General features: G+C 32.1%; 2 protein-coding genes across 3 annotated transcripts; both read right to left on the bottom strand.

The window, feature by feature from the left end:
* Positions 1-19,514: 19,514 nt before the first annotated feature.
* Positions 19,515-21,295, bottom strand: LOC107864532 (glutathione transferase GST 23). 2 transcript variants are annotated; one of them, XM_016710930.2, is made up of 3 exons: positions 21,039-21,294; positions 20,594-20,967; positions 19,515-19,999 (listed from the first exon to the last, which is right to left on the bottom strand). In XM_016710930.2, the coding sequence occupies exons 2-3, from the start codon at positions 20,906-20,908 to the stop codon at positions 19,640-19,642; spliced, it is 675 nt and encodes a 224-aa protein (XP_016566416.1). In that variant the 5' UTR covers positions 20,909-20,967; positions 21,039-21,294; the 3' UTR covers positions 19,515-19,639. The 2 variants fall into 2 exon arrangements, with proteins under 2 accessions (XP_016566416.1, XP_016566415.1); XM_016710929.2 differs by having other exon boundaries at positions 20,594-21,295.
* Positions 21,296-21,602: 307 nt separating this feature from the next.
* On the bottom strand, positions 21,603-24,001 carry LOC107864533 (probable glutathione S-transferase). Its single transcript, XM_016710932.2, has 2 exons — positions 23,665-24,001; positions 21,603-22,025 (listed from the first exon to the last, which is right to left on the bottom strand). The coding sequence occupies exons 1-2, from the start codon at positions 23,971-23,973 to the stop codon at positions 21,669-21,671; spliced, it is 666 nt and encodes a 221-aa protein (XP_016566418.2). The 5' UTR covers positions 23,974-24,001; the 3' UTR covers positions 21,603-21,668.
* Between the last annotated feature and the right edge of the window lie 3,223 nt (positions 24,002-27,224).

Genomic DNA, 27,224 nt, shown 5'->3' with positions numbered 1-27,224 from the left:
TATCAAGTGTATAATGCACAACCTTATGTTCAACCTCCATCTTACCCGCACTAGCGTGCGCCAACTCTGCCGAGTCATCCTTCAACTCCACATACATACCAAAGCCCTTCTAGGCCTGGTTTTTAATTTAAGCCAAATAATGAAATGAGACAGAAGTCGAGGGATAGCTTCACACCCATTAGAGAGTCGTATGCAAGTTTATTTCAGAGATTAGTACAGCAGGGCATGATCACTCCTCTCCTTAGGTATACTCCTGACCCACATTCAAGAAGTTTCGATCCTAATGTACGATTTACATATCATTCTGATGTTCAGGGTCACAGTATTGAAGATTGTCGTGCTTTGAAAAGAGAAATTGAAAAGATGATTCAAGATAAATCAATCATGGTGCAGAACATTGACAGTGAGGAAAGCTCTAGTCATGCTGATATGGAAACCAGTGGCTAAGTTGTCAGGCTGAGCAATTGAGAAGTCACCCTTTTCCTTACTAGGAAGGGGTTTGGTAGCTTATTTTGTTTTATTTCTGTTCTCCAAATTATTTCAGGGTTGTAGTTCGGGATCTGTCTTGTTTTGTCCTTTTGTTGTTTATGTTCAAACCCTTCTATCTTTTGTTTCGACTAAACAAAGTGTCTCATTTTCCTTTGAGTTTTTAATATGTGTTGTTTGTTTGTTTTCTTTACATAGTACATTTTGTGTGACTCTAGTGATATGACATGCTAGTGAAATTTTCAGCCAGATCTTAAAATCCAGTTTAAGCATGAACATTGAATCACAGGGTTAAAGTTAGAAAAAGAGAGCATATGAGAAAATAGATAGAGTGCTGAGACATTTGGTGACAAGTTAAGGCAATTATTTTGAGAATCACAAGAACAACTTGGTCATCGATTGAAAGGCAAGTCCCAATTAGGTCAAATAGTCGATGTGTGATCCCTATATCAAGAGAAATAAGAAGATAAGCAGCTCCACGAAAGCATGAGTCATCCTTTGTTTACCCCATTTAAGCCTTAGTATTATTTTCTTTCATACCCCTCTTTTGGAATCAAGATAGAGTAAGCAAAGTTCAAAGAATAGCGTCGAGTAAAAAGATAAAGTCAAAAAGAAGTGAAAAGAGCGAATAAAAGAAAAAAAAAGAAAAATTAGATCAAAGCAAAAGAACAAGCTGCCAGAACTACGCATGACCTGATTCTCTTCTCTCGGGGGCGAGATACGTAGGCTGCCCTACTAAGGGCTCGGTCCAACCAAATAAACAATTTAGAATTGACCCGTTAAAAGAAACTTGGGCATGAGTTTATCCTCATTGTTTGAGTCAATTTCAAAAGTTGTAATCCCACCCACTTCAAGTGTTGTTTGGGCCCCATAGCATCCTTTTCTTTTTAACCCTATCCAAAAGCCAAGTTACAACCAAAGAAAGACCTTCAGATCAATCTTTGAGAATGTTAAGGCAAAGCATACAAGGGATATGATGATGTATTTGGGAACTACTTGTCTTCCTCAGCACAAGGAATCAAGAAAGAAATAAAAATGAGAGAGTCTTATTGGTGAAAACCCTTACGGGCACCATAAGGCGATAGTAAGTTGAGAGAAATAAAAATGAGAGAGTCTTCTCGGTGAAAACCCTTACGGGCACCATAAGACGATGGTGAGCTGAGAGAAAAATAAGAGAGGTTTATTGGCAAAAACCCTTCAAGGTGCCACTAGCTGAATCAGGTCTCCGAATATAATTGGCCCGAGAAAACAACTCAGTTTCAAGGCCATTAACCCAACAACAACTGGTAGAAAGTGTGGATGGAAAGATCAGGTAGATTAATCCAAAATGCATGGCATAATCATTAGAGTTGACTGTCATTTTTAGATAAATTTTTCATTTCTTTGTTTCAAATGGGGACATTCATTGTCTTTTCTTTCCTCTTTACATTTTTATCTTTCTTGAGTTAGTTATCTAAATAAAAATCATTGTCATTTTTCTCTTGTTATTGAGTCAAGTCTATGTCGAAACAAGTAAGAAAAGATTTCAAAACTGGCTACTAGCTTCTTCAATTGCACAAAGCAAGACAAAAGGCCAGCACATGAAAGAGACATGATTGTGAGCCAAAATAAGGTATGCAGAAAGTTGTGTCAACAAAAAATTCTGGGAATTCATGAAAATACCAAGGTTTAAAAAGTTTATCTGAGAAGCATGGCAAAGCAAAAATACTGTGTTTATTTCAGAAGAACTCTTAATAATCGATGTTTGGGTCAATGATTCAGCAAGTCAATGACATATGCTAATGGTTGGAAGCGAGGTTAAATGTGACCGGGGCAAGAGCGATTTCCACAAAAGCCAAAGCCACAAACTAACCACCATATTTTTAAACTAACAAGTTTTCTTTGTATGAAATAGGAACACATGCTACCTTTGAATCAAGAATTTCAAAGCCTAAACATCAAGGGTTGTAATATTCTCACTTCTACAAATGCAAGAGGCAATGTTGCTGCACATATTTGGTATTCAAACCCATGGTAATTCAAGCGGCATTTGTAAGGAGACGCACTTCCTTGTTTTGGTAATTCTAGCAACATTTGTAAAGAGACGCACTTCTTTGTTTGGGTAATTCCAGCAATATTTGTAAGGAAACGCAGTTCCTTATTTGGTAAATCCAACAATATTTGTGAGAAAACACACTTTCTTGTTTGGTAATTTAAGCGGTATTTGTAAGGAGATGCACTTCCTTGTGTGGGAAATTCAAACAACATTTATAAGGAGACGCACTTCCTTGTTTGAAAAATTCAGGCAAACATTTGTAAGGAGACGCACTTCCTGGTTTGGGCAATTCGAGCAACATTTTTAACGAGTTGCACTTCCTTAATTCAAGCGCTATCATAAGGAGATGCACTTTCAAAGGAGACACACTTCCCTGTTTGGTAATTCAAGCGCTATCATAAGAAGACGCACTTCCAAAGGAGACGCACTTCTTCGTTTGGGTAATTCAAGCAGAATTTGATAAGGAGACGCACTTTCTTGTTTGGGTAATTTAAGAAACATTTGTGAAGAGACACACTTCCTTATTTGAGTAATTCAAGAGACATTTGTTAGGAGACGCACTTCCTTATTTGGTAATTCGATCGACATTTGTAAGGAGACGCACTTCCTTATTTGGTAATTCGATTGGCACTTGTAAGGAGATGCACTTTCTTGTTTGGTTAATTCGAGAAGCATTTGTGAGGAGACGCACTTCCTTGTTTGAGTAATTCAAGCGGCATTGGTAAGAGGAGAAGCACTTCCTTGATTGGGTATTTCGAATACTGATTTTTAGGTGATGCACTTCCTAACTTGAGTCTTGATTTCTAGAAAATGCACTTTCTAGTCGAGTTATTGCACTTAATCCTTAGGAGACGCACTTCCTTGCTAGTTTTCATTTGTCAGGTGACACACTTTTAACTTAAACTTGTATCTCTAGAGGACGCACTTTCTAGTTAGAATCCCTCACTTTAATTCTTAGGAGACGCACTTCCTAGTCTTGCTTATTCAATTATACTCTCAAGAGATGCATTTCTTGGTCAGAGTCTTGATTCATTATTGCAACATGCAAGTAGGTATGATGTGACTTTTCCAAAACAAAAGTCTTCTGATGATAAACTGGGGCAAAAGAAAAAAATTTTACTTTCTGTTCAGGACCCTCCTGAAAAATGGAATTTTATTTTTTGTTCAGGACCCTCCTGAAAAATGGGACTTTACTTTCTGTTCAGGACCCTCCTAAAAAATGGAATTTTACTTTCTGTTCAGGACCCTCCTGAAAAATGGGATTTTACTTTCTGTTCAGGACCCTCCTGGAAAATGGAAATTTACTTTCTGTTCAGGACTCTCCTAAAAAATGGGACCTTACTTTCTGTTCAGGACCCTCCTGAAAAATGGGACCTTACTTTCTGTTCAGGACCCTCCTTAAAAATGGGAATTTACTTTCTGTTCAGGACCCTTCTGAAAAATGAGATTTTACTTCCAGTTCAGGACCCTCCTGAAAAATGAGATTTTACTTTTTGTTCAGGACCCTCCTGAAAAATGAGATTTTACTTTCTGTCCAGGACCCTCCTGGAAAATGGGACCACACGTTCAAAAATGAAATATTATTTTACTATAATCTTTGTTTTGGTAATTTTGTTTCTAGTTTTTGTTTTGATTTCAGGAGCCCTCCTAAAGAACAAGTGATGAAATGGAAAATCAAAAGCCCGCTTGAAGAGCAGGGCAAATAAATGAAAGTCGAGCAACGAAGTGAAGCAATGGAAAATCAAGCAACAAGTTGAAAGAAATTGCAAGCTAGAAGCCCGCCTGAAGAATAGGGTGATAAAACTCAAGTCAAGAGTCAAGGAAGCTGTATAGATAGGATTTTTGTGATTTCATTTATGCTTTAACTTGTAATTTTCATTTTAATATAATGACAGAGCCGTGGACCAGAACCTCGATGGAACCTCACTCGACTCTCAACCCAGTATAGTCCTTCTCTTTCCAATCCTTTGAAATACCCATGACTTGATTCTCTCATAACTTGGGTAGGTAGGATGTCTTAAGTCAAAACCCGGTTGTCCTTCTTCCTTCTGTTTCTTTCTTTGAATAATAGTCGGGTCAAAATTTGGTCTCGTTGTCTACTTCTTTGTCTGAAAACAGTTCATGTTTACATTCAAAGGGGGCATGATGTAGACACCTAATTTTGTCCCTCCCGAAGATCAATTTTACCTATTTTTTTTATTTATTCTCGTCTTACCACGTACCCTACCCCCATTTAATTATATCTTCAAAGAATAACAAACTCCCTAACAAAACAACAACCCTTACCCTAACAAACTTTATCCTAACCAACTCACCCTACCCTATACCTTACCCCACTACCCTATCCACGTGAACCCCTCACGTTTCTTCTCCGCAAAGAAAGAGTGCAAAACAAACAAAAAGAAAGAGGGGGCCCCACCACTAAGAGATTGACTCCACAATTATCATACATACATATACAGGAAATCATAAGAAAAAGGGGGTTGGAGTTTTCTTCTTCTTCTTCACTATTCACGCACACACACACTCACTGGAAACCGGGACCGCGATAGACAATCCATTTTCTTTTCTTCGACAGACGATACACGCACAAATCCTCACTGCTTACACAGAATTTCCACATACCTAATTGAGAATACACACTCACCAATACATAATCGGCGTAGAAACAGAGAGGGAGAGAGACGGGAAGGACGAGAGAGACACCGAAAAAGAAGAAGTCGACTGTAGATTGAGTTTTCCGGTCACTCATCACCGGAAAACACTTCCCTAGCTCCTATTTGACTTCGAAATCCATTAATAACTCGATCTAAACCATCTCCATTGCTGAAAACCAAGATCGAGTAGTTTATACCAATCTGAAATTGTCCTATTTTGGGTTGATTCCGACCATTTTGAGTTTGATTTCATCGTGTGTGAGGTTAATTTTGGTCTATTCGATTTAATTCTGGTCGGTTAGGTTTATTTTCAGCTCGTCGGGGGTTTGTGTTGAATACTCTCAAGTCGTTTTCATGGATTCTAGTATTTGAATCGGAATGCAAATTCGGGTTTTGTACTGAATTGGTTTGTCGTTGAGGTTCTCTATTCGGGATTCCAAGTCCGGGTTCTCTTAAATATTATTATTATCAACAAATCTGCTCTTCGAAAGTCCATCTCTTGACTCTACTCTTTTATCTCGAAATTGGTTAATGTCATAATTTTGTGGTGTGGTTTTGAATATTTTGAGCAAAATATTAATTGTTGGTGTGGATGACTTGTATGCCTAAGTTCGAATCCTCGTTGGGTGTATGTGGTTGATGTTGGATTAGAGAGTCGAAGAATTGATGAATTAGTTTTGACAACAAAATTGGGGAAGACGGGAATGCAAAGTTGATAAAAATGAATATTTTGTGTTTTGATTCATCAATTGTTGTTAAATTTGAAATGGTTATTAATGTCATTGAACTCGATAGTATCATGTGTTAGGTCAAGAATTGGTAGGCAAATCTTAGGTTTGGGTAGGCAAATTTAGGCATGGTGAATTTTAGAATGTTTGGAATATGTGTCGAATGGTTTTCGTTACTGCATTTGGGTTTAATTGTATTATTTGGCCGGAGAATACCCCAAAGTATTTGTATTATTTTATCCGGGGAATGCCCCGAAGTATTTTGTATTTGAAAGATGTTCATGGTGAACGCCCGAAGCATCGGGTAAAGCACGGTAGCGTAGTTAGAATTACTTTAGCGTAGGTTTATATTTTTGCATTTTTTATACTTCGGACTATATAATTGGACTGGAAATTACATTTTGGATTGTTTTGTTTTGTTTATTGTTTGATTGTTTTGCATGTTTTAGTTGGTTTATACATTTCGTAGTGTCAAAATAGTCGATACACTCTATCAAGTGACCGTGGTTGAACCACGGGATCGAGGGGTGCCTAACACCTTCCCCTCGGTCAACAGAATTCCTTAGCCGGAGTCTTTGTTCGCAAACCAGTTTAAAGAGTCAAATCATTTTGAAAAGGATTTTCCTAAGGTGATTTGGCACACCCGATTATGCCAAGTGGCAACTCTGAGTTTTGAATATAAATAATCCTTTTTTCGAAATAAATTTTCTATTTTTTACCACTTTGATAATTAAAAACCCTTTCAAACTTAAAACAAATCTTTTGGATGTTGAAAAAAGGGTGTGACAAGAAGGTTACGGTCAAAAGATTTTTTGTCCGTGAAAGTCTTATGGAAGAACCATACCATTGAAGAAGCTACTAGGGGTGTGCAAAAACCGAACCGGCCGATAAACTGAACCGATAAAAATGTTATTGAGTTATTGGTATTGGGTTATTGGGTTAACGATTTTTTATTGGTTTTATAAGAAAAAATATTGGGTAAACGATTCGGTTTCGGTTTTAGCTTATTGGGTTATCGGTTAAACCGATAACCCAATAAGGATACACTAAGTTATTGTTTTATCCTTATTTATGTTATATATATATATATAGAGAGAGAGAGAGAGAGAGAAAGAAAGAGATGTGTATGTATATATATTATATGCACTACTTATTCACAATTCAGTGATTCAGAAAGTATAAACCTATTCGGGGCAACAAAGGCACAATATAAAGCTCGGCTATTATCGTATTAAAAAGCTTGAAGCATTTATATATTCCAACAATTAGGATTTAATTTTTTTCTAACAATTCAAATTTGAAGATTCTTGTAAACTAAAATCCATTGCGTAGGATTTTGGCGGTATCTAAGATTTTATTTTTTATGTTAGTTGTTACTATTTCTATTTTATAAGTATTTTCTTATTGGTTAACAAAAAATTGAACCGTTAAGGACCAAAAACCGATAAACCAAAATTGATAAGAAAATATCTTATTGGTTGGTTATTGGTTTTACATATTTAAAAACCGAAAACCGATAAACCGAACCAATAACACATAAAACCAAACCGAACCAACCAATGCACACCCCTAGAAGCTACGTGGGAGTCAAAAAAGGATATGAGACTCAAGTACCCTTACTTGTTTCAGTCTTTAGGTATGCACTTGTTTTGGAATTCGGGGATCGAATTTCTTAAGGTGGGGAGAATGTAATATCCCATACCATATTTCTTTTACATAATGAGTATTTGTTAAATTAAGAGAAAGAAAAAAAAAAAGAGGTGGGCTGTCTATAATACCCAAACCAATAGGAAATAAGAAAAGAGAAAATGGGCTAAAGCCATTTTAATAAGATGAAGGAAAAATAATGGGCTTAGCCCATTTGCACATCTTTCATATTTTAAAAGGGATTAGGAGAAAAAAAATTATAAAAGCTAAGGTTGGGGGAAGGGTATTTGCTGCGTAAGACACTTCCAACCAAAAGAAAAAAATGGCTTGTTTGCCCATTAACGTGCAAGGAAGAAATTCAAAGGGAGTAACTAGGCAGTAGCAGTTCTGCCCAATTACGTACGAAGCAGAAAACAAAAAACAATCAAGTCTGTTGTTTAGTGAAAAAAAGGAAAAGCTTAAGGGTTTGATTGGAAAATTCTTTCGAGTTTAAGGTAAATTCGTTCCTACATCTTTACTGTGATTTTTAATCTTGATAATTAATTTTGGGTATTGAAATTTAGTTGCTAAAGACAAGAATTTTGGGTAATAAGATATTGTTTTGAATACAAAGTTTAATAAATTAAAAGTTATCATGAAACCTTGAGGGTTGGGTTATCTAATTTCATCATGAAGTTAACCTAAATAAGAGAATTAACGCGATATTGATATAACGTGACTATAGATTTGATCGAAGAAAGTGATACGAATCGTTCGGGGTGACAAGTTTGGTATTTTGACACGTGTACTGTGAGTAGTAATCTTTCCACAATTTGTGTTTGTTAAATTGCATATTTATACATATTTTTGATGAAACAATGAGTTACAAAATGCGTTGAAATTGCACGTGGGGCAAGTCCTTTACTTGATATGATATTGAAATTGTTATTTGATATATGATATTATTATTATGAATATTCTTCACTTACATGAGAAATATGTATTTTGACATGTGTTTTTATTCAAGTTTACATGTAACATGATTTGATATGAACTTTAAATAATATGTACTATTTTGAAAAATGTTTTCATATGAATATCATATTGTTTACAAAGAATTTATAAATGGAGTAGACCTTGATTTGAATTCCGTAGCTAACGGCGGGATCGTTAGACCTTGTGCACCTTGTATTTACTGATGACTGTTACAACCCTCGCTAGTGGGAAGGTAGAACTAGCATATTTTTACTGATATGATATTTGACTCCTTTATGAGGGGTTCACTATTATAGGCTATTCTTGGTGAAGAATGTCACATTGATTACATGATTCATTCTTGAAAACCTTCCAAATATGTAATATTTGATATGATACGATGCTTTTTAAGTTTATTACTGAACTATTGATTCACTTTGCTTACATGAAACAAAGTATACTGTTTATTATTATTATTTTCAGAAAGAGCATTTATTTCATGATGTTTTATGACTTTTCCTCATTAAAACGGTTGTGGTTAAGTGTTATTACTTACTGAGCTAGCGTCTCACTCCTCGCTATTATTTTTACAGAGAACGCAAGTGAGTTACTATTTTCTGAAAGAGCATTTATTTCATGATATTTGATGACTTGTCCCCATTAAAACGGTTGTGGTTAAGTGTTATTACTCACTGAGTTAGCGTCTCACTCCTTGCTATTATTATTATAGAGAACGCAGGTGATGGTGAGGATTTTGTTAGCTAAAGGATTCTAGTGGCATATTCCTGGTGAGCCCTGCATTTGTTCGCGTGGGCAAAGCTTATTTATTTTTATGTTCGTCTTCTTGAAAACTCTTAGAGCTGCTTCATAGTCATGTCTTTAGAGTTTTGAGTATTCGTTCATTATTTGGATTTGTGGAGTATTTGACTTCCTCTTGTTTTTAGAGATGGATTTCATATTGATATTGGTGGTATTAGTGCATTGTTGGTGATTTTGGGTGGATTGTGTTGGTATTTGATGTATTGGTTGTGATGTTGGGCTGTTGTGTTGTGGATTTCAGACAGAAAATTTTTTTGTTAGGCCCTAAAACTGGGGAAACACTGTTCGATTTTCTGTAGAATTCTGACGAGGTTTGCTTTGGAGTCCTAAACACCTTAACGTTGGTCATAAGCCTATTCTAGGTCGTGCCATTATTGCTATAGCCACTATTCATAATTTAGTTGTACGCCAAATGAATATCAAAATAATATTTTTAAATGATGATTTAGAGGAAGAGATCTATATGACTCAACCTAAGGATTTTGTGATCCCAGGACAAGAGGATAAAGTATCTAAATTGAGAAAATCCTTATATGGATTTAAGAAGGCACCTAAGCAGTGGTATGAAAAATTTAATTTCACATTAATGAATAATGACTTTGTGTTTAATTCATCTGATATCGGTGTTTATTCTAAAATGATAGGATCAGATTGTGTGATTATATATTTATATGTGGATGACATGTTAATCTTTGGCCCTAATGTGAATGTTGTAAATAAGACTAAGAAATTTTTATTTTCTAAATTTAAAATGAAAGACCTGATGTAATTCTAGGGATTAAAATCAAAAGAATTGTTAATGATTTCTCTTTGTTCTAGTCTCATTATATTGAAAAGATGTTGAAAAGATTTGATTGTTTTGATGTAAGTGAGAACTCCTTATGATCCTAGCATAGACTTAAAAAAAAATAAAGATTTCAGTGTTTCTCAAACTGAATATACTAAAATAATTAGGAGTGTAATGTTTCTCATTACTATGCTCGACCTGATATAGCTTATGATGTTAGTAAATTGAGTAGGTATACTTATAATCCTAATAGTGAACATTAGAATGTTCTTCATCGCTTGTTAAGGAATCTGAGAGGCACTATGGATTGGTGTTTGCATTTTAATAAATTTTCTGTTGTTTTAGAAGATTTTTGTGATGCAAACTGGGTGACCGACAATGATGGAATTAACTCCACTAATGGCTTTGTGTTTACTTTGGATGCAGGTGCTATTTCATGGAAGTCTTCAAAGTAGGGATGCGCAAAAATCGAACCGACCGATAAACCGAACCGATAAAAATGTTATTGATTTATTATTATTGGGTTATTGGGTTAATGGTTTGTTAATGGTTTTATAAAAAAATTATTGGGTTATTGGTTTGGTTCAATTTTTTCTTATTGGGTACCATAACCCAATAAGAATATATATATATATATATATATATCTTAATTTCTCTTTAATTTCTACCAATTAACAAACTTATCATTTCAATTATACAAACTCTTAATTTCTCCTAGCAACATTTAGTTCAAACTTGAAGATTCTTGTAAATTAAAACACATTATGTAGGATTTTTGGCTGCAACTAAGATTCGATTTTTTTTTCATGTTAGTTACTACTATTTTTATTTTATGAGTATTTTCTTATCGGTTAAACCGAAAATTGAGTCGTTAAGGACTAAAACCGATAATAAAAAATATCTTATTGATTTGGTTATTGGTTTGGCATATTTAAAAATCAAAAATCAATAATATATAAAATCGGATCGACCGATGCACACCCCTACTTCAAAGCAGACTAGTATAGCAAGTTCTACCATGGAATCTAAACTCATTGCTCTCAAATTGGTAGGGCAAGAAGCTGAATGAATGAGAAACCTTTTGGTAGATGTGCCATTATGGGAAAGACATATGTCACCGATTTCTAAACATTGTGACTCACGGATGATAATTGAAATTGCTAAAAATAGTGTATACAATAAAAAAGAGACATGTTCCCATCAGACACAGTGCAGTTAAACAATTGTATGTTGAAACATAGTGTTATTTTCTTGAAATATGTAGGTCCGAAAGAAATTTAACGGATCCTATGAGCAAGGATTTGAAAAGGAAAATAGTTCTTGAATCGTCGAGGGGAATGAGGCTAAAGCCTATGGAGTGAGGTAATATGGTGAATACCCACCCATATGTGGTCAAACGAAGCCATATAGGCCTTCAATAAGTACTACATATCCTATTCCTATGACGCAAGATAGTGTATTATAAAGTTGAGCTTAATTTTTCTCTTAATGATCCATAGCCTGTATGAGATAGACTTGATGGATCACCTACATGACTGTAAAGGTTGGTCACCTTTTTATGAAAGACTTGGGTTGTCTTTCTCGAACACTCATGACACCCAAGGTTTGTGCGCATGACCATACTTTGTAGTATCGCGGAGGTTGTTTAAAATCAAGAATATGGTATGTGTTGTGGGGGGCTCAACTTATGTTCATCTAGTTCAAGAGAACTTCACTTTATGGATATTTGTTGTTGCTCCATATCACTACGTGTCAATTCAAATCGAAAGATATTGACACTTAAGTACATGCTCCTTCCTCTTACCCATAATTTATTCATATTCTTTATCTTTACATTAGTGGGGGATTTTGGAGTTAATTCTTCATCAAAACATTTTATGTAATGCAATGAATGAAGAATAATAAAAGAATAATAAAAGTATGTTTCAGATAGAATGGACCTACATATTCGTTCCAAATGAAAAATCAAGTATCCATAACATTTAGTTTGATGATACTTTGAATTAATGATACTTTAATATCATTAACTTTCTTCTTGCAAACCGCTTTTTGCATCCCTATATAAATCATGTCTTTGGTAAACACAAGACACACTAAAAGAAGAAATACCAAATAAAAAAAAAAGTCTTCCTTCTTTTCTCTTCTTCTTGAATTATTTTTGGCAATTGATTTGGGCTCCAATCATAAGTGCACATGTTTGAAAGTTGTTGTGGAACCTTGGGGAGCGACCGACTAGAAGGATTTGTACCGGAGTCGGGCCAAAATTATTTTCAAGGCAGTGACTTGCCACGACACAGTATTTGTGACAATTCTCTTACTATTATTAATTTTATTTTCATATCAATATTGTAGTTTTTTTTTTCCAACAGGTTGGTACTGAAGAAGAAAAGAATCAAACAACCACAACATACCTAGTATATTTTCATAAAGTGAAATTTGAGAAGAATAAATATACACAGTTAATACTATTTTGCCTTATGATCTCGCTGCAAATGACAACTTGGGAATTGCGATAACATAAGTCCTATTGAAAGGAGAAAACTACGAGGAATGAGCTAGATCTATATGAAAATGACCTTAATTAATTTGTTATCACTAAAAAGTGTACGGTCTATTCTATTGTTTTTTACCTGATAACTCTATGACTTTCATACATGTTACCATATTATACTTGTATAAAAGATCGCACTTAAATGAATAAAAGAATATTAATATTCAATTATTACTATAGCATAAAAAAAAAAAACCAGGTATAGATATGTAGATGGTGTTAATTTATGACACACTGTTTAGATGGCTGTTATTTGTTATTTTATAATTTATAATGGTACAGTGCTAATTTATAACACACTAAGTTGGTGTTTGACTATGAAAATTATTCATAATATTTTGAAATACGTTTCCTTACTTTCAGAATACTTGTTTAGTCATAAATGTTTTGGAATACGTTTTCATAATATTTGAATTTTAAAAAAATACCTCAAGAGGTGTTTTTACTATTTCTGAATTCACTTAATTTTCATAAAACTCTAATTTTATACAGAGAGGGGGAGGGGGGGGGGGGGGGTTGACTTGTATAGACAACAACATATGTAATGTATTCCCACAAAGTCACTTACAGACTTATTTATTTATAATAATCTTTGTTCCATTTCATTTTATAATCACATAACAACTAATAAATTGCATTTTCCCACCCAAATTTTCTAACCAAAAAAGATGGAGGAGGAGAAGTTTGATTGGCAAGATAGAAACCATCTTCCTTCACCAACCAATAGCATATTCCAGTATGAATTTCACTTCCACAAGCTCCAGAATTTCTATACACTTCAAATGAGACGTCCTTTTTGCCCCACCAAAAATGACAAAAGAAAATCGTTTCAACAAAAAAATTTAGTTTGAATGAAAATTGAAAATCACTTCCTTGATATGTCGGAAAATGCCATCCAAGATCATCATCTCCCGATGCACAACGAAAAATTAATTGGGGTTTGTTTTTTTTAATACCATCAACTATATGAACATTGATCTTTTCGGTGGCATTCATTTGTTGTACAAACAAAAATGATAAAACTAATAAGGAATAAAAACTAATCTTCATTATGATTCTCCTTTTAGTTGCCTTCTCCTGCAAAAGAAAGCAAGTATATACCTCTATTTATACTTGTTTGTTGATGTATGGCAAATTAGTTTGTTAGATAGAAATGATCTATTTTGCATAGATATTTGATAGGAAAATCATTTAATTATATGTCTTATTTATTATGCTTTTCAGTATTTTCACTATAAGTTCAATTAAGGTATGTCTTACATGTAAATTAAGCAACATCTTGTTTCTATGTAAGATTTAATTTGTAGATACATCGTATCATATGTGCATCCACAATTTCCACTAGCTCACTTAAGTGTCGTCTTCATCGAGCCACCATCACATTTCACAAATATTTTCTAATTTTATCATTAACTCGATCATTAAATAATTGACATCGTCAAGAGTTTTAGCTGATTTTAAGTCTTTCGATATCAAAATTTCAGCTGCAAATCTAAACTTTGTAATGTTCTTATTTTATCCTTTTATAAAGTCATTTTTATACTACATTTTTTAAATATAAATACCACTTCAAGTAGAATTTTATTAATTGAATGTGCCATCATCTTAACAAATGATAAAAAATTAAAAGTATCTAAGAGATCGAATATGTTAGTGTACGCAACAGCTTTACTCTAGATCGTTGTGGTCTGGCCATCTTCGAATTTTTCTTATATTGCGGAAGCTTTAGTACATCGATTTGCTATTGCAAAACATTTAAGCTCGTATTTCAGAAAGCAAAAAGGTTACGCTTCACGTGATATAACTCTTTAATATATTACTATTGAAATTCAGACACATTAAGTCAAGTTGAAAACAATAAGGTAATTAATATTCAGCTAATTAATAAATTTATCATATTTTTTTAATATTTAAAAACCTTTCATTCATTTTACAGTAATCTTACTAAAGCCAATTCACAAACAAATATGAAAAACTACCTAACTTAACATTGATCCTAATCCAAAAAGTTATCCAAATTCAAACTACTAAAAGCTAGTGAACTTAGTAATAACCTTAATCCCGTAAAAAAAACAAGCCTCACTATAGTGTGAATATTCGTAGATGTAATAGTTGGCTTCTTGTTGATCCTATCCAATCTAGAAGATTTCTGAGCAAGCTTCTCAAAATATCAAAAATGAAACTGTTTATTATATTCATAGACTTGCTAAAAATATTGATATCTGAATGAACCTGCTTCAACACCATTAAGGTGTTGATCTTTTAGGTTTCAACGCTCTTCTTTGCCTTCTTCGTCTTCTCATAAAGATTCATGCTTTAGGAATTAATCACATCTAACTATACGAAAACATCAATAATTTTTTTCCTAGTTCCAAAGTGATACAATTTCTATAAAAACTTACTTTAAACTATTTCTCAGTATACTTCTTGTAGACTAAGATTATATGTAAACAACAAAAAACAATCATCATCAGTAAAAGGAGTAGTCAATCACCTTCGTAGAACCCATACAATTTCTCTTTACTACTTTTTTAGTTGCGTTATAAACATTCTTCTCCTCCTTTTGTATATCTGGTCAATATCTCACAAATTTCACAAACACAAAATAAAATAATTTAGAAAAAAGCTACCAACAACAACATATTTTTGTTATTTCGAATAGACCCTCGGCTCTAAGTAAACAATCCAAATCAGTCCCAAATATGAAGAAACAAAAGGTACAAAAAACAACAAAAGCAACAAATAGTAACAAAACAAGAGTTCAACATTAAAATATGATCGGATCTTATTGTTCAAAAAATTGTGACATCAGAGTTTCGAATTTGACCTTAACTTGGAACATGACGAACATTATAAATATATTTAAAGGTAAATTTAATTCAAAAAAAATTATTAGGAAAAAATTATTATTATTATATTTAAAAAAGAATGACTTATAATTTATAGAAGTTCAAAACTTTTTTCAAGAATTACCTAAATATGAAATTTTTTAAATTTTTTTCATAAATTATTTACTAATAATAATAGAATAACATGATAAACTTATACCAAGGATTCCAAATATTAAAAATTTTGTTTTCCACTAAACTCACTTAATGATTTTCACTTAACATACTTACTAAACTCATTTTTTCATAAATTTTTTTCAAGTGTCATATTTTTGGTAAAGTAAAACAATATTAGGTGTCCTAATTTAACACTGTCATAGGAGTTTTATTCATAATCTTGCATATAAGTTTTATTTTTGGTAAATAATAGTTGTAATAAGAAAATTCAAATTAACATTTTAGTGAAGGAATTGAAAGTGTACGAAATTAATCTTTTAAAATTTAATAACAAACAAAAAAAGTCTCTTAAATCTAAAAGGATTCAAACTGAAATATATTTTTGTAGACATGTGAAAATAAATAATTGTAATAAAAGATCTCTCAAAAAAAGTAGGAACGAACAAAGTGAAATTCTAAAAATTGCAAAAATCAAAAGGGAATATAACACTTGAGAAAAGTTTTGGTTATATTATTTCCTAGCATATGAACATGTCGATTTAATTTAAAAGAGTTGATTATACTTATTAGGACTTCTCCTACCCTCAATTGTTTTTTGAAAAATACGTATTAGGACATTAAGTAATAAAATATTTATATGATGTTAATTTTATTATCATATATTTTAGGACTTCTTAATCATTATATTTATAAAAGATAAATTTTGATTGTCATATATTTTAGGACTCCTTAATTATTAATTCTCCTAATATTTTTTACTATAAATTTTCTTCTTACCATATATCTTAAGACTCCTTAATTTTTAATATTATAAATATACTAAAATATAATTTGAGATAAGGAAATGTTTAAGAATTAAGTTTTAATGAATTTTTATTTTTTAAAATTTTAAAAAAATAGTAAAAAAATGATTTTGTCTATTGCAGAATTATTTAACGAAGGACAAAAAGTTTAATTCACTTTTCTAAGTTTTTCACACTTTTAATATATTATAGATATAGATATAGATTATAGATATAGATATAGATATAGATATAAATTATAGATATAGGTATAGATTATAGATATAAGTTATTCATATAGATATAGATTATAGATTATAGATATAGATTAAGGATGTGATATTGTGAATATTGAGTAACCAAAATAAATGAGAAAATATCTCACAAAAGTTCGTTTCTTGTTCTTCATTTTTCGCATCTTTATTTTAATATGATATTAGAGCCGCGAATAGGGCAAAATCAAGAATCTTAGAGAAACAATGGAAGGGGACAGTAGCAAAATCTTGGAAAACAACAATAACACACCCAATATATTTTCACAAAGTGAGATCTGAGAAGGATAAATATACACAATCCATACCATTTTGCTACATGATTTCACTGCAAATGACTACTTGGGAAATGTGATAACATAAGTTCTACTGAAAGGAGAAGATCCATGAGGACGACCTTAATAGCAAGGAAAAAGTTTGGGTCTGTTGATGGAACAATCAAACAAACAAGAGAAAATTCGTTGAATCTAAAAGACGTATGAGTAGTGAAATTATAAATTCTTTTTATCATGTCATGAATTTGCAACATCATTAAACCTACGTTTAGATCAACTATATGGCATAATTGTGAAAAAAAAAAAAAAGCAACTATACGGTAAGGGGGGCCATAAAATGTATGCCCCAAAATCTTAAAGAATTGATTTACCCCTAGTTATAATTCAATTTCTGGGGCAAAAATTAAATATCAATTTATTTGAAGCACAAAAACTAAAGACAAGTCTATTTTGAAGAAAAAATTATATAATTAATTTTTTTTATGATTCAGCGATATGGATGAGATGAAAAAAGAGTGCAGAGTATTTAGTTAGACAAAATAAATTGGCAGATGTGCGTAGCAAAAATGGATGTAAATACTACTAACGGTGAATTGATGCTGCTTTGGGTTTCTCCAACATCCATAAAGGATGTTTTGGATGTTGAGATAAATGGAGAATCAAGTATTAGAAGATCAGTTAGGACTAAACTATCAACACAGACTTTATATAATCTAGTTATAGGAATGCTACTGCTTTTGTTGGCCCCTTTGCATGCTCGTTCCCTATTTCATTAAAGAATGAATGAGAATTGGTCTGACAACAGCTTGGTCCTCCATGTGTTTGTCTCTGTGTGGTTTCTGAACTAGGAGTGCTTGGAATTTCAATCTCACTCTACACTATAAAAAAAAAAATCAGTCTTTTCACCCCACCCCCCCTCCCTCCCTCCCCCTTTTTCAATAAATAATCCCGCGGGCCCCTCTCTGATAAGGAAGGAAACGAAATAATCTCAATTTTACGTACTTGTTAGGTCCTTCCTTACTAACAGAAAAAAGTATACTAGAATATAATCATCAGTGTCTTAGAAAAAATGTTGAACATTTAAAGTCTCAAAGAGCTAGTATCATCAATGTGATATAAAAATATCGTGTGTTTTTACCCCAAAATAAATTAATTTTAATTGTGACCATATTTTAAATGATGTCATTAGAAGTAAATACTTGTGCAAATGTTCTGCCTATCGATCAACAGTGGCCCAAATATGTTAAATGGGATATGTTAGCTCATATTTGTTTGAACTTTGAAGCGCGAAAACTAAATAAAAAAGTTAAATCGCGATAACTCTGTGAACTCTACTTTTTAAAATTTTTATATGTCTATCCACTTTATAATACCTTGAGACACATCACGATAACGAACAAAAATAAATTACATTAATTTCACCACCCATATTTCTTAATCAAAAGAGATGGAGGAGGATTCAATTGATAAGAAAAATAGAAACCATCTTCCTTCACTAACCAGTAACATACTCCTGTTTTAAGTCCTCCTTCTTCTCCACAATTTCCAGTATCTCTATATACCTCAAACCGTATATCTCTTGAACCCTTCCAGAAATGACAAAAGAAAACCGTCTCAACAATTATATTCGGCTTGAATGAAAATTTGAAATCATTATATGAACTTCAACGGCATTCATTTGTTGTACAAATAATAAAAATGATAAAACCAATAAGGAAGAACAACTCATTGCCATGGAAGGAAAACTCTAAATTGTAATTAGCTCAAAGATTTATTTTACCTTCTCAAATACACACCTATATTAATAGTTCAATAGCATAGTTTAATTTCTTGTTAGATACTGATAATCTATTTTAGGTAGATCATCTTCAAATCTTGATAACTTTTGGTAGTATATATATATATATATATATATATATATATATATATGAAATGGTAGATCATTAATTATTACATTATGGAAACAAGATTATTCTTGATTGACCATAAGAGAGTTATGTAGGAAAATTACAATGAAATAGTTCAAGTTATATATTCATTTTGCGAGAAGAGCACAAGTTATATACATCGTACAAATTTTTAAATAATAGTGTAGTTGTATGTTATAGAGAATTATCTATTATATTTTCATCCTAAGGGTATGATTATTGGTGGATGAAGTGGTTGAGAGAAATGAGGCCTCAGGTTCAAATTTTAGTAGAGACAAAAATACTAGGTGATTTCTTTCTATTTATTCTAGCCTTGATGGTTGGAGTTACTTGATAGGAGGGGGACATTATCTCGAGCTGATCAGAACTCTATGATTATTAATTCTTTTGTATGTGTTATATATTTCAACTCATAAAATTTGACTTGCTGGTCAACTAACACACGACAGTCCAAATGAATTGTACACAAATAATGCATAAAACTTGAATTTTTAAGAAATATTGAAATTTTTTTACAAGAAGAAAACATGTCCATACATCCATCACACATACAACACCACCAAATACAATAACAGTAATACAACTTAATTCCCAAATAAGCTAGAATCAATATAAAATTGCCTAATTTTACATTGTCTATCAAATATTCGATCTTGAAACCGGCAACATAAGCAAGTTCCTATATTTATTTCCACTTACTTTTTTCAGTAATCTCAAGATGCTAGCAACATGTCTCTTATAAGTTTAAAAGGCAAAAACAATTTTTGGTGATTAGGTAGACTTTCTTTTATCAAAGGTACTTCTTTGAATTTTTTCATCCATTTTTGCAAATTAGGAAATGAATTTTCCTCAAGAAGTTTGACACCTCCAACATCTTCTATAATTTTCAACCAATGACAAATCCATCCAAAAGCTATGTCCACTATTCCAATTTTTCCTCCAATGAAAAATATATTATTTTTATGATTTTTAAAAGCATGTTCTTCTATAGTTTCCAACATTTCCAAGCTGTCCTTCATTGCCCTTTCTTGTTCTTCCCCTTTTGCTCTAAATATCAGCCAAAGAGATACACTCTACAAAACATTTTTAAAAAGTTTAAATTATTAAAAGTAAATGGAAAAAGGATTTGAAAAATTAGCCCTCAAATTATCATAGAAAATATCTTTATATTATCGTAACAGATCTTCAATAAGAAGTACAACATAGACTCAGAGAATAAATTATGTAGTTAGGGGGATAAATCGCGATAATTTTGGTCAAAATTATGTATTTGTGTTAACAAATTTACTTGATCAAGAATCAATAAGCTGTCTTTTATTTAAGAATCTAGAATCCATTTTTGTCGAAACATAATTTTAAACTATGATAATCAAAAGTGAAAAGACAAATTCCTAAGTATAAAGATGAGTAAAATTACAATATTTTATAAATAAAAAGAGTACTCCCTTCGTTCCAAATCATCATGTTTTCTTTTTGAAACTAAACTAGATTCTATAGCAATTCAATATTTAACATTTAAAATTTAGATATGCAGCTATACGATTACTACTATAAATTGTCATATATTAGTTTGATCAAAAAAGATTTTTTGAAATACTTGTCAAGTTCATATAGTATGAGTTCTCTCGATAAGCGAAACATAATCTACAGAGGGTATATAATCTTACCTTTTCTTCAAAATAATTCACCCAAAATCTAGCCAAAGCTCTTTCATAAGGATCAATTGGTAGCAATGGATATTGACTTGGCCATAGTTGTTCAAGGTATTCAAGAATAACCATAGATTCACAAATTGGTTTTCCATCATGAAGAAGAACTGGAATTTTCTTGAAAATAGGATTATATTTTAGAAGCAAATCACTTTTGTTTGCAAGATCTTCTTCTATGTATTCATATGATAAACCCTTTAATTTAAGAGCCCATATTACTCTTAATGAATATGGGCTTGCCCATGATCCATGGAGCTTCAAATCTTCATCCATTTCTTGCCTGAGCTTCCTTTCTATTGCTCTCGTGGTGACTCAAACTCAGAATCTTAGGGCTGAAAGTGAAGGATGGTTACCATGGTGGTTCAAACTCAGAATCTTAGGATTGAAAGAGAGGGATACTTACCGTGGTGATTCAAACTCTGAACCTTAGGATTGAAAGTGAGGGGTGCTTGTTATCTGAACAACTGTCTGCCCCTGATCTTTCTTGCCCATATTAAGTTTTCTTGAGTTTCTCTTTGTTCTCTTCATTTAGTGTCATTTTAAAGGAATCATTGAGGGGTTATGCTTGATCAACAAGAAAATTTTGAATGTTATTTAATTAAGAGAAAGTTTAGAATAATGTACACTTGTTTCTCATACTATTATAAATTAAATTTCGGTTGAATTCAAATGATAATATGTGTATTATATAGTGTTTAGTAATCTTTATGAAATTATTATCAACTTTAGTCAATGACAATGGAGGCTAACATCATCAATTTTGCGAGGGGTTCGAAGAGAGTAGAGTGTATTTCGATTTCATTTCTATCTTCAGGAGGTAAAGAAACTGTTTTCGATAAACCTATAGCTCAAGCTGTATGTAGGCTAACCCCTTTAAGCATATAATTAAATGTTCAAACTTTTCTTCTTATTGAAAAAATTATGGTCAAATAACTGTACAAATAGTAATCAAGACAAGACAAGCAAATTGAAATGAAGAGAGTATTTATTTATGAATACATAATTAACATATCGAATTTTACAAAGTAAAAGCTCAAGAAGATGACAATATCATCTCTCTTTGATTCTTTAAAAACACAAACATTTCATCACAATTAGGTAGATTTTCTTTGATGACTTTTTCTTCTTTGAAATTTTTTACCCAATTTGACAAATTAGGAAATAAATTAGGTTGCAATAATTTTACACCAACAACATCTTCAATAATTTCAAGCCAATGAGGAATCATTCCAAAAGCTATGTCCACAATTCCAATTTTTTCACCACCAAAGAAATTATTTTCTTCATCAAGTGCTTGTTCTTCTATGATTTTGAGCATTTCTATTGTTTCTTTGATGGCCTTTTCTTGTTTTTCACCACTTGTATAGTACATTGTCCCAATACAATGGCCCTATATGACAATATAATTGATGTCAAATTGATTTAAGATTAAACAGACAGATGATTATTTAACTTTCTGTTTCTAATAAATTTCGAGAAATATTTATTGAATGTGATCCCAAAGAACATATATATGTAGCCTTAAAAAAGTATAGAATTTCCAACATATAGCTATGTCATCAACTCACCTTATGTAATAACTCATTTTTCGATACACATCAACATGAGTTTTTTGGAAATGAGAAGAAAATGAGATTTTTTTTCTGAAGTTATGCCACGTGGATATTATGTAAGATAACTAAATTACCTTGTTGAAATAGCAATCTCCTTGCGTGCAACACATCATAAATATTTTTGGAAAATGAGACGAAAATGAGATTTTTTTTTTTTTCTTCTAAAAGTTGTGTGAATTGTGATATGACGTTAGATAAATTAGAGATAACCATCCCTCAAACTATTGATAAAGTTGCTCAATTTTAGCATATTTTTGTTACTCTGTTGTGCCGATGTGACACCTGTTAATATTTTTATCATGATTTTCTTACTATATTTAAGTTTTACTTTTTTTAAAAAGGAAAATAAAAATTACCATAATTACTTTTACTTTTCCTGAAAGAAAAAATATAATTCTTTTCCATAATTGGATAACCTCTTTCTTGGAGGAAAGATTTTGGACATCTATAAATAGAAGACCCCTTCTCATACTATAACATAAGAGCATCCACAATGTAGTCGTTAAAAGAGTCTTCGTTTAGGGGGAGATTTCTCCTAAATGTTGTCATCTTATTTATTGTTTCATAGTTTGCAACTAATAGCTTCCGCATGACGTCCTCTCAATTTCGAACCCAACAAGTGGTATCAGAGCTTACGTTCAATGGTCCAATGGTGTGGTGAGACGAGATTAAACAGGTTTAAAGCGGTTTCAAAATCAAGCTGCAACAATTTGGATGATAATGAAGATTTTTGTCGAACTACATATGGAGAACAAGTTTCAACTATATTTTCAACATTCCTGTTGCTGCATCTTTAAAAATAAAAATAAAATATTACTTTTAAATCAATTTTTAATCATGATATTTTAAACCTTATTTTTAACCATGGCAAGCAGCAGTTATGAAGATTATATCAAGAACGAAGTTCATATACGTGATATGAAGAGAAGACGGATCAAGTGAAGAAAATCAAGCCAAAAAGGAGAGATTTGTTAGGTTTTTGTCCTGATTTTTTTACTATATTTAATTTTTATTTTTCTTAGAAGGAAAATAAAAGTTACTACCATAATTACTTTTACTTTTCCTGAAAGAAAAAATATAATTCTTTTTCATATTTGGCTAACATCTTTCTTGGAGAAAAGGTTTTGAACATCTATAAATAAAATAGAAGACCCCCTTCTCATACCATAACATAAGAGCATCCACAGTGTAGTCGTTAAAAGAGTCTTCATTTAGGGGAAATTTCTCCTAAACATTGTCATCTTATTTATCGTCTCATAATTTACAATCTCCTTGTATTTTATTTGATATGTAGGCGTAATCGAATTATTTCCCTATTATAAAAGTTACTTTCTAAAGTCGGACTTCCATATACAAATTTAAATTAGATGGACCCAAAACAAGTACCGAACACTGAACAATATAAGAAAACCATACCTTATCTCCAGCAAATTTAACCCAAAATCTTGAAATTGCTCTATCAAAAGGATCAATAGGAAGAAGTGGATTTTGAGGCCAAATATCTTCAATATATTCAATAATCACCATGGATTCAGAAATGACCTTATCACCATGAAAAAGAATTGGAAATCTTTTGAAAGCTGGGTTATATTTCATAATTAAAGAGCCTTTATCAGAATGTTCTTCTTCTATGTACTCAAATGGTATTCCTTTTAGCTTTAGAGCCCAAATAACTCTATAAGTAAACAAATTATAAGATGTTCCATGGAGTTTTACTTCTTCCATTTGGTGAACTCAAGGACCAAAAAACTTGACTCTTAACAATTATATATATATAAAAAAATTGTCATGCTAAAGTTTCATGGACCACTTTGTTCATTAAGATAAGATATAAAAGTAATTGTAAGAAAAACATTTTTTTAAAGAGTATTTTTTCGGGTTCGGTATTCGCATAGGACAAGATTAAATTTGGATTCACAAGGATAAATACTACAATTGGATTAAAATGCTCCCTAACAAAAGTAATTTCATATTCAGTGCTCAAACTCAGAATCTCAAGATCCCTAGTTAAATAAAATATAAAGAAGTATTTATCATTTTATCATTTCATAGTATCGTCAATAAAATATAAAGAAATATTAACAACATGATGAAATTAATTATAATATAAATATTTTTAAAATGTTAATATATGTACTATATAGTTATATATCCTTCATATGCAAATTGGTGCTCTTCTAATCATTGTGTTTTGTTAAACTAAATAATTATAAATGATTGCTTAAATCCAAGGATGGGATCTAAATATATTTTGTTTCTACTTGCTACATGAGATTCCAATTCTTTGCCCTTTAGTTGATTTATTATAATGGGTCCTTTGATAAAGAAATGGATAGAAAATATAATCATATTATTTAGGTACAATCATGTTTATGAAATAGTTAAAAATTTGATAAACCATAAGCAACTTTTCCAAATAATTTTGAGTTTATAGATGTAGAATACAGTCTTTTAAGCAAGCGCATAAAATATATAGCGATTGAATATATTGATACGACCAACTTAACTGAATGCATACAACTTAGACAAGCTGGTAGCAATTGAACAATAGTTACGAATGAATACAAGTGAAATTAAAGCGAATGAATATCAACGATACACGTTGGTATCAATTGATCATATAAATGAGCGAATGAATACGTATGATACAAACTGATAATAACAATTGATACAATAAAGCTAATGAGAACAATCCCTTGTATTTTTGTATCCTTATATACACCCATATTTGTTTTTCTATTTTCTCCACAAGACCAATCTTGATTTCTTTATACTTTATAATATAAGGCAATCTCTTTCAATTTAATTTACTAATAAATTCACTACTAAAAGGAAGTAGAAAACAAACCTCTAAAATCGACCTCAAATCAAAGGTTGATACTGTCCTGATAGATTTTCTATCTTTTTTTTTTTTTTAAATACAAACCTCGAAGATTGATTTATTAAATTACACAATCATAAAATGTCTCATATGAGGATTGAGCTTCTACCTTTATTGCGTGGTTGGATACATTATTACTGTCACTGGATCATTGGTGCTTGTTGTTTTAAGACTTTTATTTTTTAATCATAATTCTTCGTATTTATTTTTTTTCAGAAACAAATTTTTTGAACTTGATTTTTATTGTTTCTAAGCAGTCATTTATATCTATCATAAACTTGTTAGATTAAACTTGAACGAGTCAAAATAAATTGAATTAACGAATAAATGACTCATTAATCAAGCCAAAAGCTACTTGAACTAAAAGAGGTTAGGTCAAAATCGGAAATCATTATGTCCTGCAAAGTAAACAACAAAACAATAGAACAAAAAGTTTGATAACACAAAACAACTTCTTATATATTTTTATTAATATTAATCATATTAAAACATGTCTTATACATTAATTCCAATCATGCATTTTGGAGTAAGCTTCTGGAGATTTTTTTTTTTTTGTTTTTCATCCGATGTTTGGTGCCCGCATTGGAGCCCCGATTAATCCGGATCACGCGTTGCATGGCCCATTAAGGTGGCAGTCGAACTCTCGACCTCTGGTTAAGGGTGGAGTAGCCCCATCCACTGCACCACAACCCATGTTGGTCTTCTGGAGAATTAATACCAGCAAAATAAAATCCATCCTCTTGTACTTTCCAAAAACAATTATAATTGTCACACCCTTTTTTAACCGAAAAAAATTTGATTTTAGTTCAAAAGGGTTTTCATTATAGTAGACACGTAATTTTATTTCTCCCAAAAACCCAATTCATCCATTTTTACCTCGCGTTGTCATACACTCTCATCCACGTAATTATCCCTCCATAAAATGACAAAAATAACAACCCTTAATAAATTTTACCTTTTTTTAATTTTATCCTAACAACCTCTTCAATTAAAAGTGGACACCTCACACCTGGCCACCCCATACCCCTACCCCTCACCGCACTCACGTGTCCCACACATCAATACACAAAAGGGAAGATAGACAGATTCTACCATCTTTCATTTGGGAAAGAGAGGACAAATCACTCACTCTCAATTTCCATTTTCAGAGAAAAGAATACATACACAGAGACCCGACTCTCCTCTTCTTCTCCATGAGATTGATACACTCCATTGAAGCATAGCCCGCAGTTCATACGCACACATATACAGACGCAAAATACATACACACGTACTGGGATCGGAATGTAGAGAGTGTGAGAGAATCGAGGGAGAGATAGAGGTGAGAATAGAGGGAGAGAGAGGTTGAGAGGGAGAGAAACAGTTAAGGGAGGGTCATTACGGCAACCAGAGTTCGCCGGAGCTCCATCAAAACAGAGAGTAGCAACCCAGCTCCGCGCTGTCGCGTAATCTACTGGAAAATGACCCATCGCGTGTTAATTCCGGCGAGGATTCGCCGAAATACCACCAGTAATCAGTGACGAGGCAAATCCCACCGGAATATCCCAAAATTCGACTAAACACCATCGAAAACCCATCTTACGACCCACCCTTGTCCACGATGAACCATATCAAAAATTATGAACGGTTTTTGTCGGTCTTCCTTGTTACGATTTTGGTGGAAACAGTGAAGCTGTACCGAGGTTGGGTTTGTTATTGTTGGGGAATTCGAATCTAGGTTCTTCGGCGTGTGGATTCTGTCTTTTGGATTGACTGATATTTGAAATAAAATTATTATTGAGGTCCATTTCTAATCTTTTCCTCTTTTTATTGCATTGGATAGAATATCATGTGTTGTTTGATATTGATTTGTGATGAATCGCTATTGTGTTTGATTGATTGATTGATTTTCTCGATTATGAATTGTGTAATGAAACGATACCTCATTAAGGATTGAAAAGGAATTTGGGATGGGAAATGCAAAAATCGATAAAGTGAATATTATGGTATATTGATTCGTTGTTGATGTTGAACGCCGATAGTATCATGTTTTAGATCGAAGATTGGTAGGAAAATCGTAGGTTTGGGGTAGGCAAAGTTTAGGACTCGTGGTTTT

This window comes from Capsicum annuum, chromosome 3, assembly GCF_002878395.1.
Source record: "Capsicum annuum cultivar UCD-10X-F1 chromosome 3, UCD10Xv1.1, whole genome shotgun sequence".
NCBI lineage: Eukaryota > Viridiplantae > Streptophyta > Magnoliopsida > Solanales > Solanaceae > Capsicum > Capsicum annuum.
This window is presented reverse-complemented; position numbering and strand designations above follow the sequence as displayed.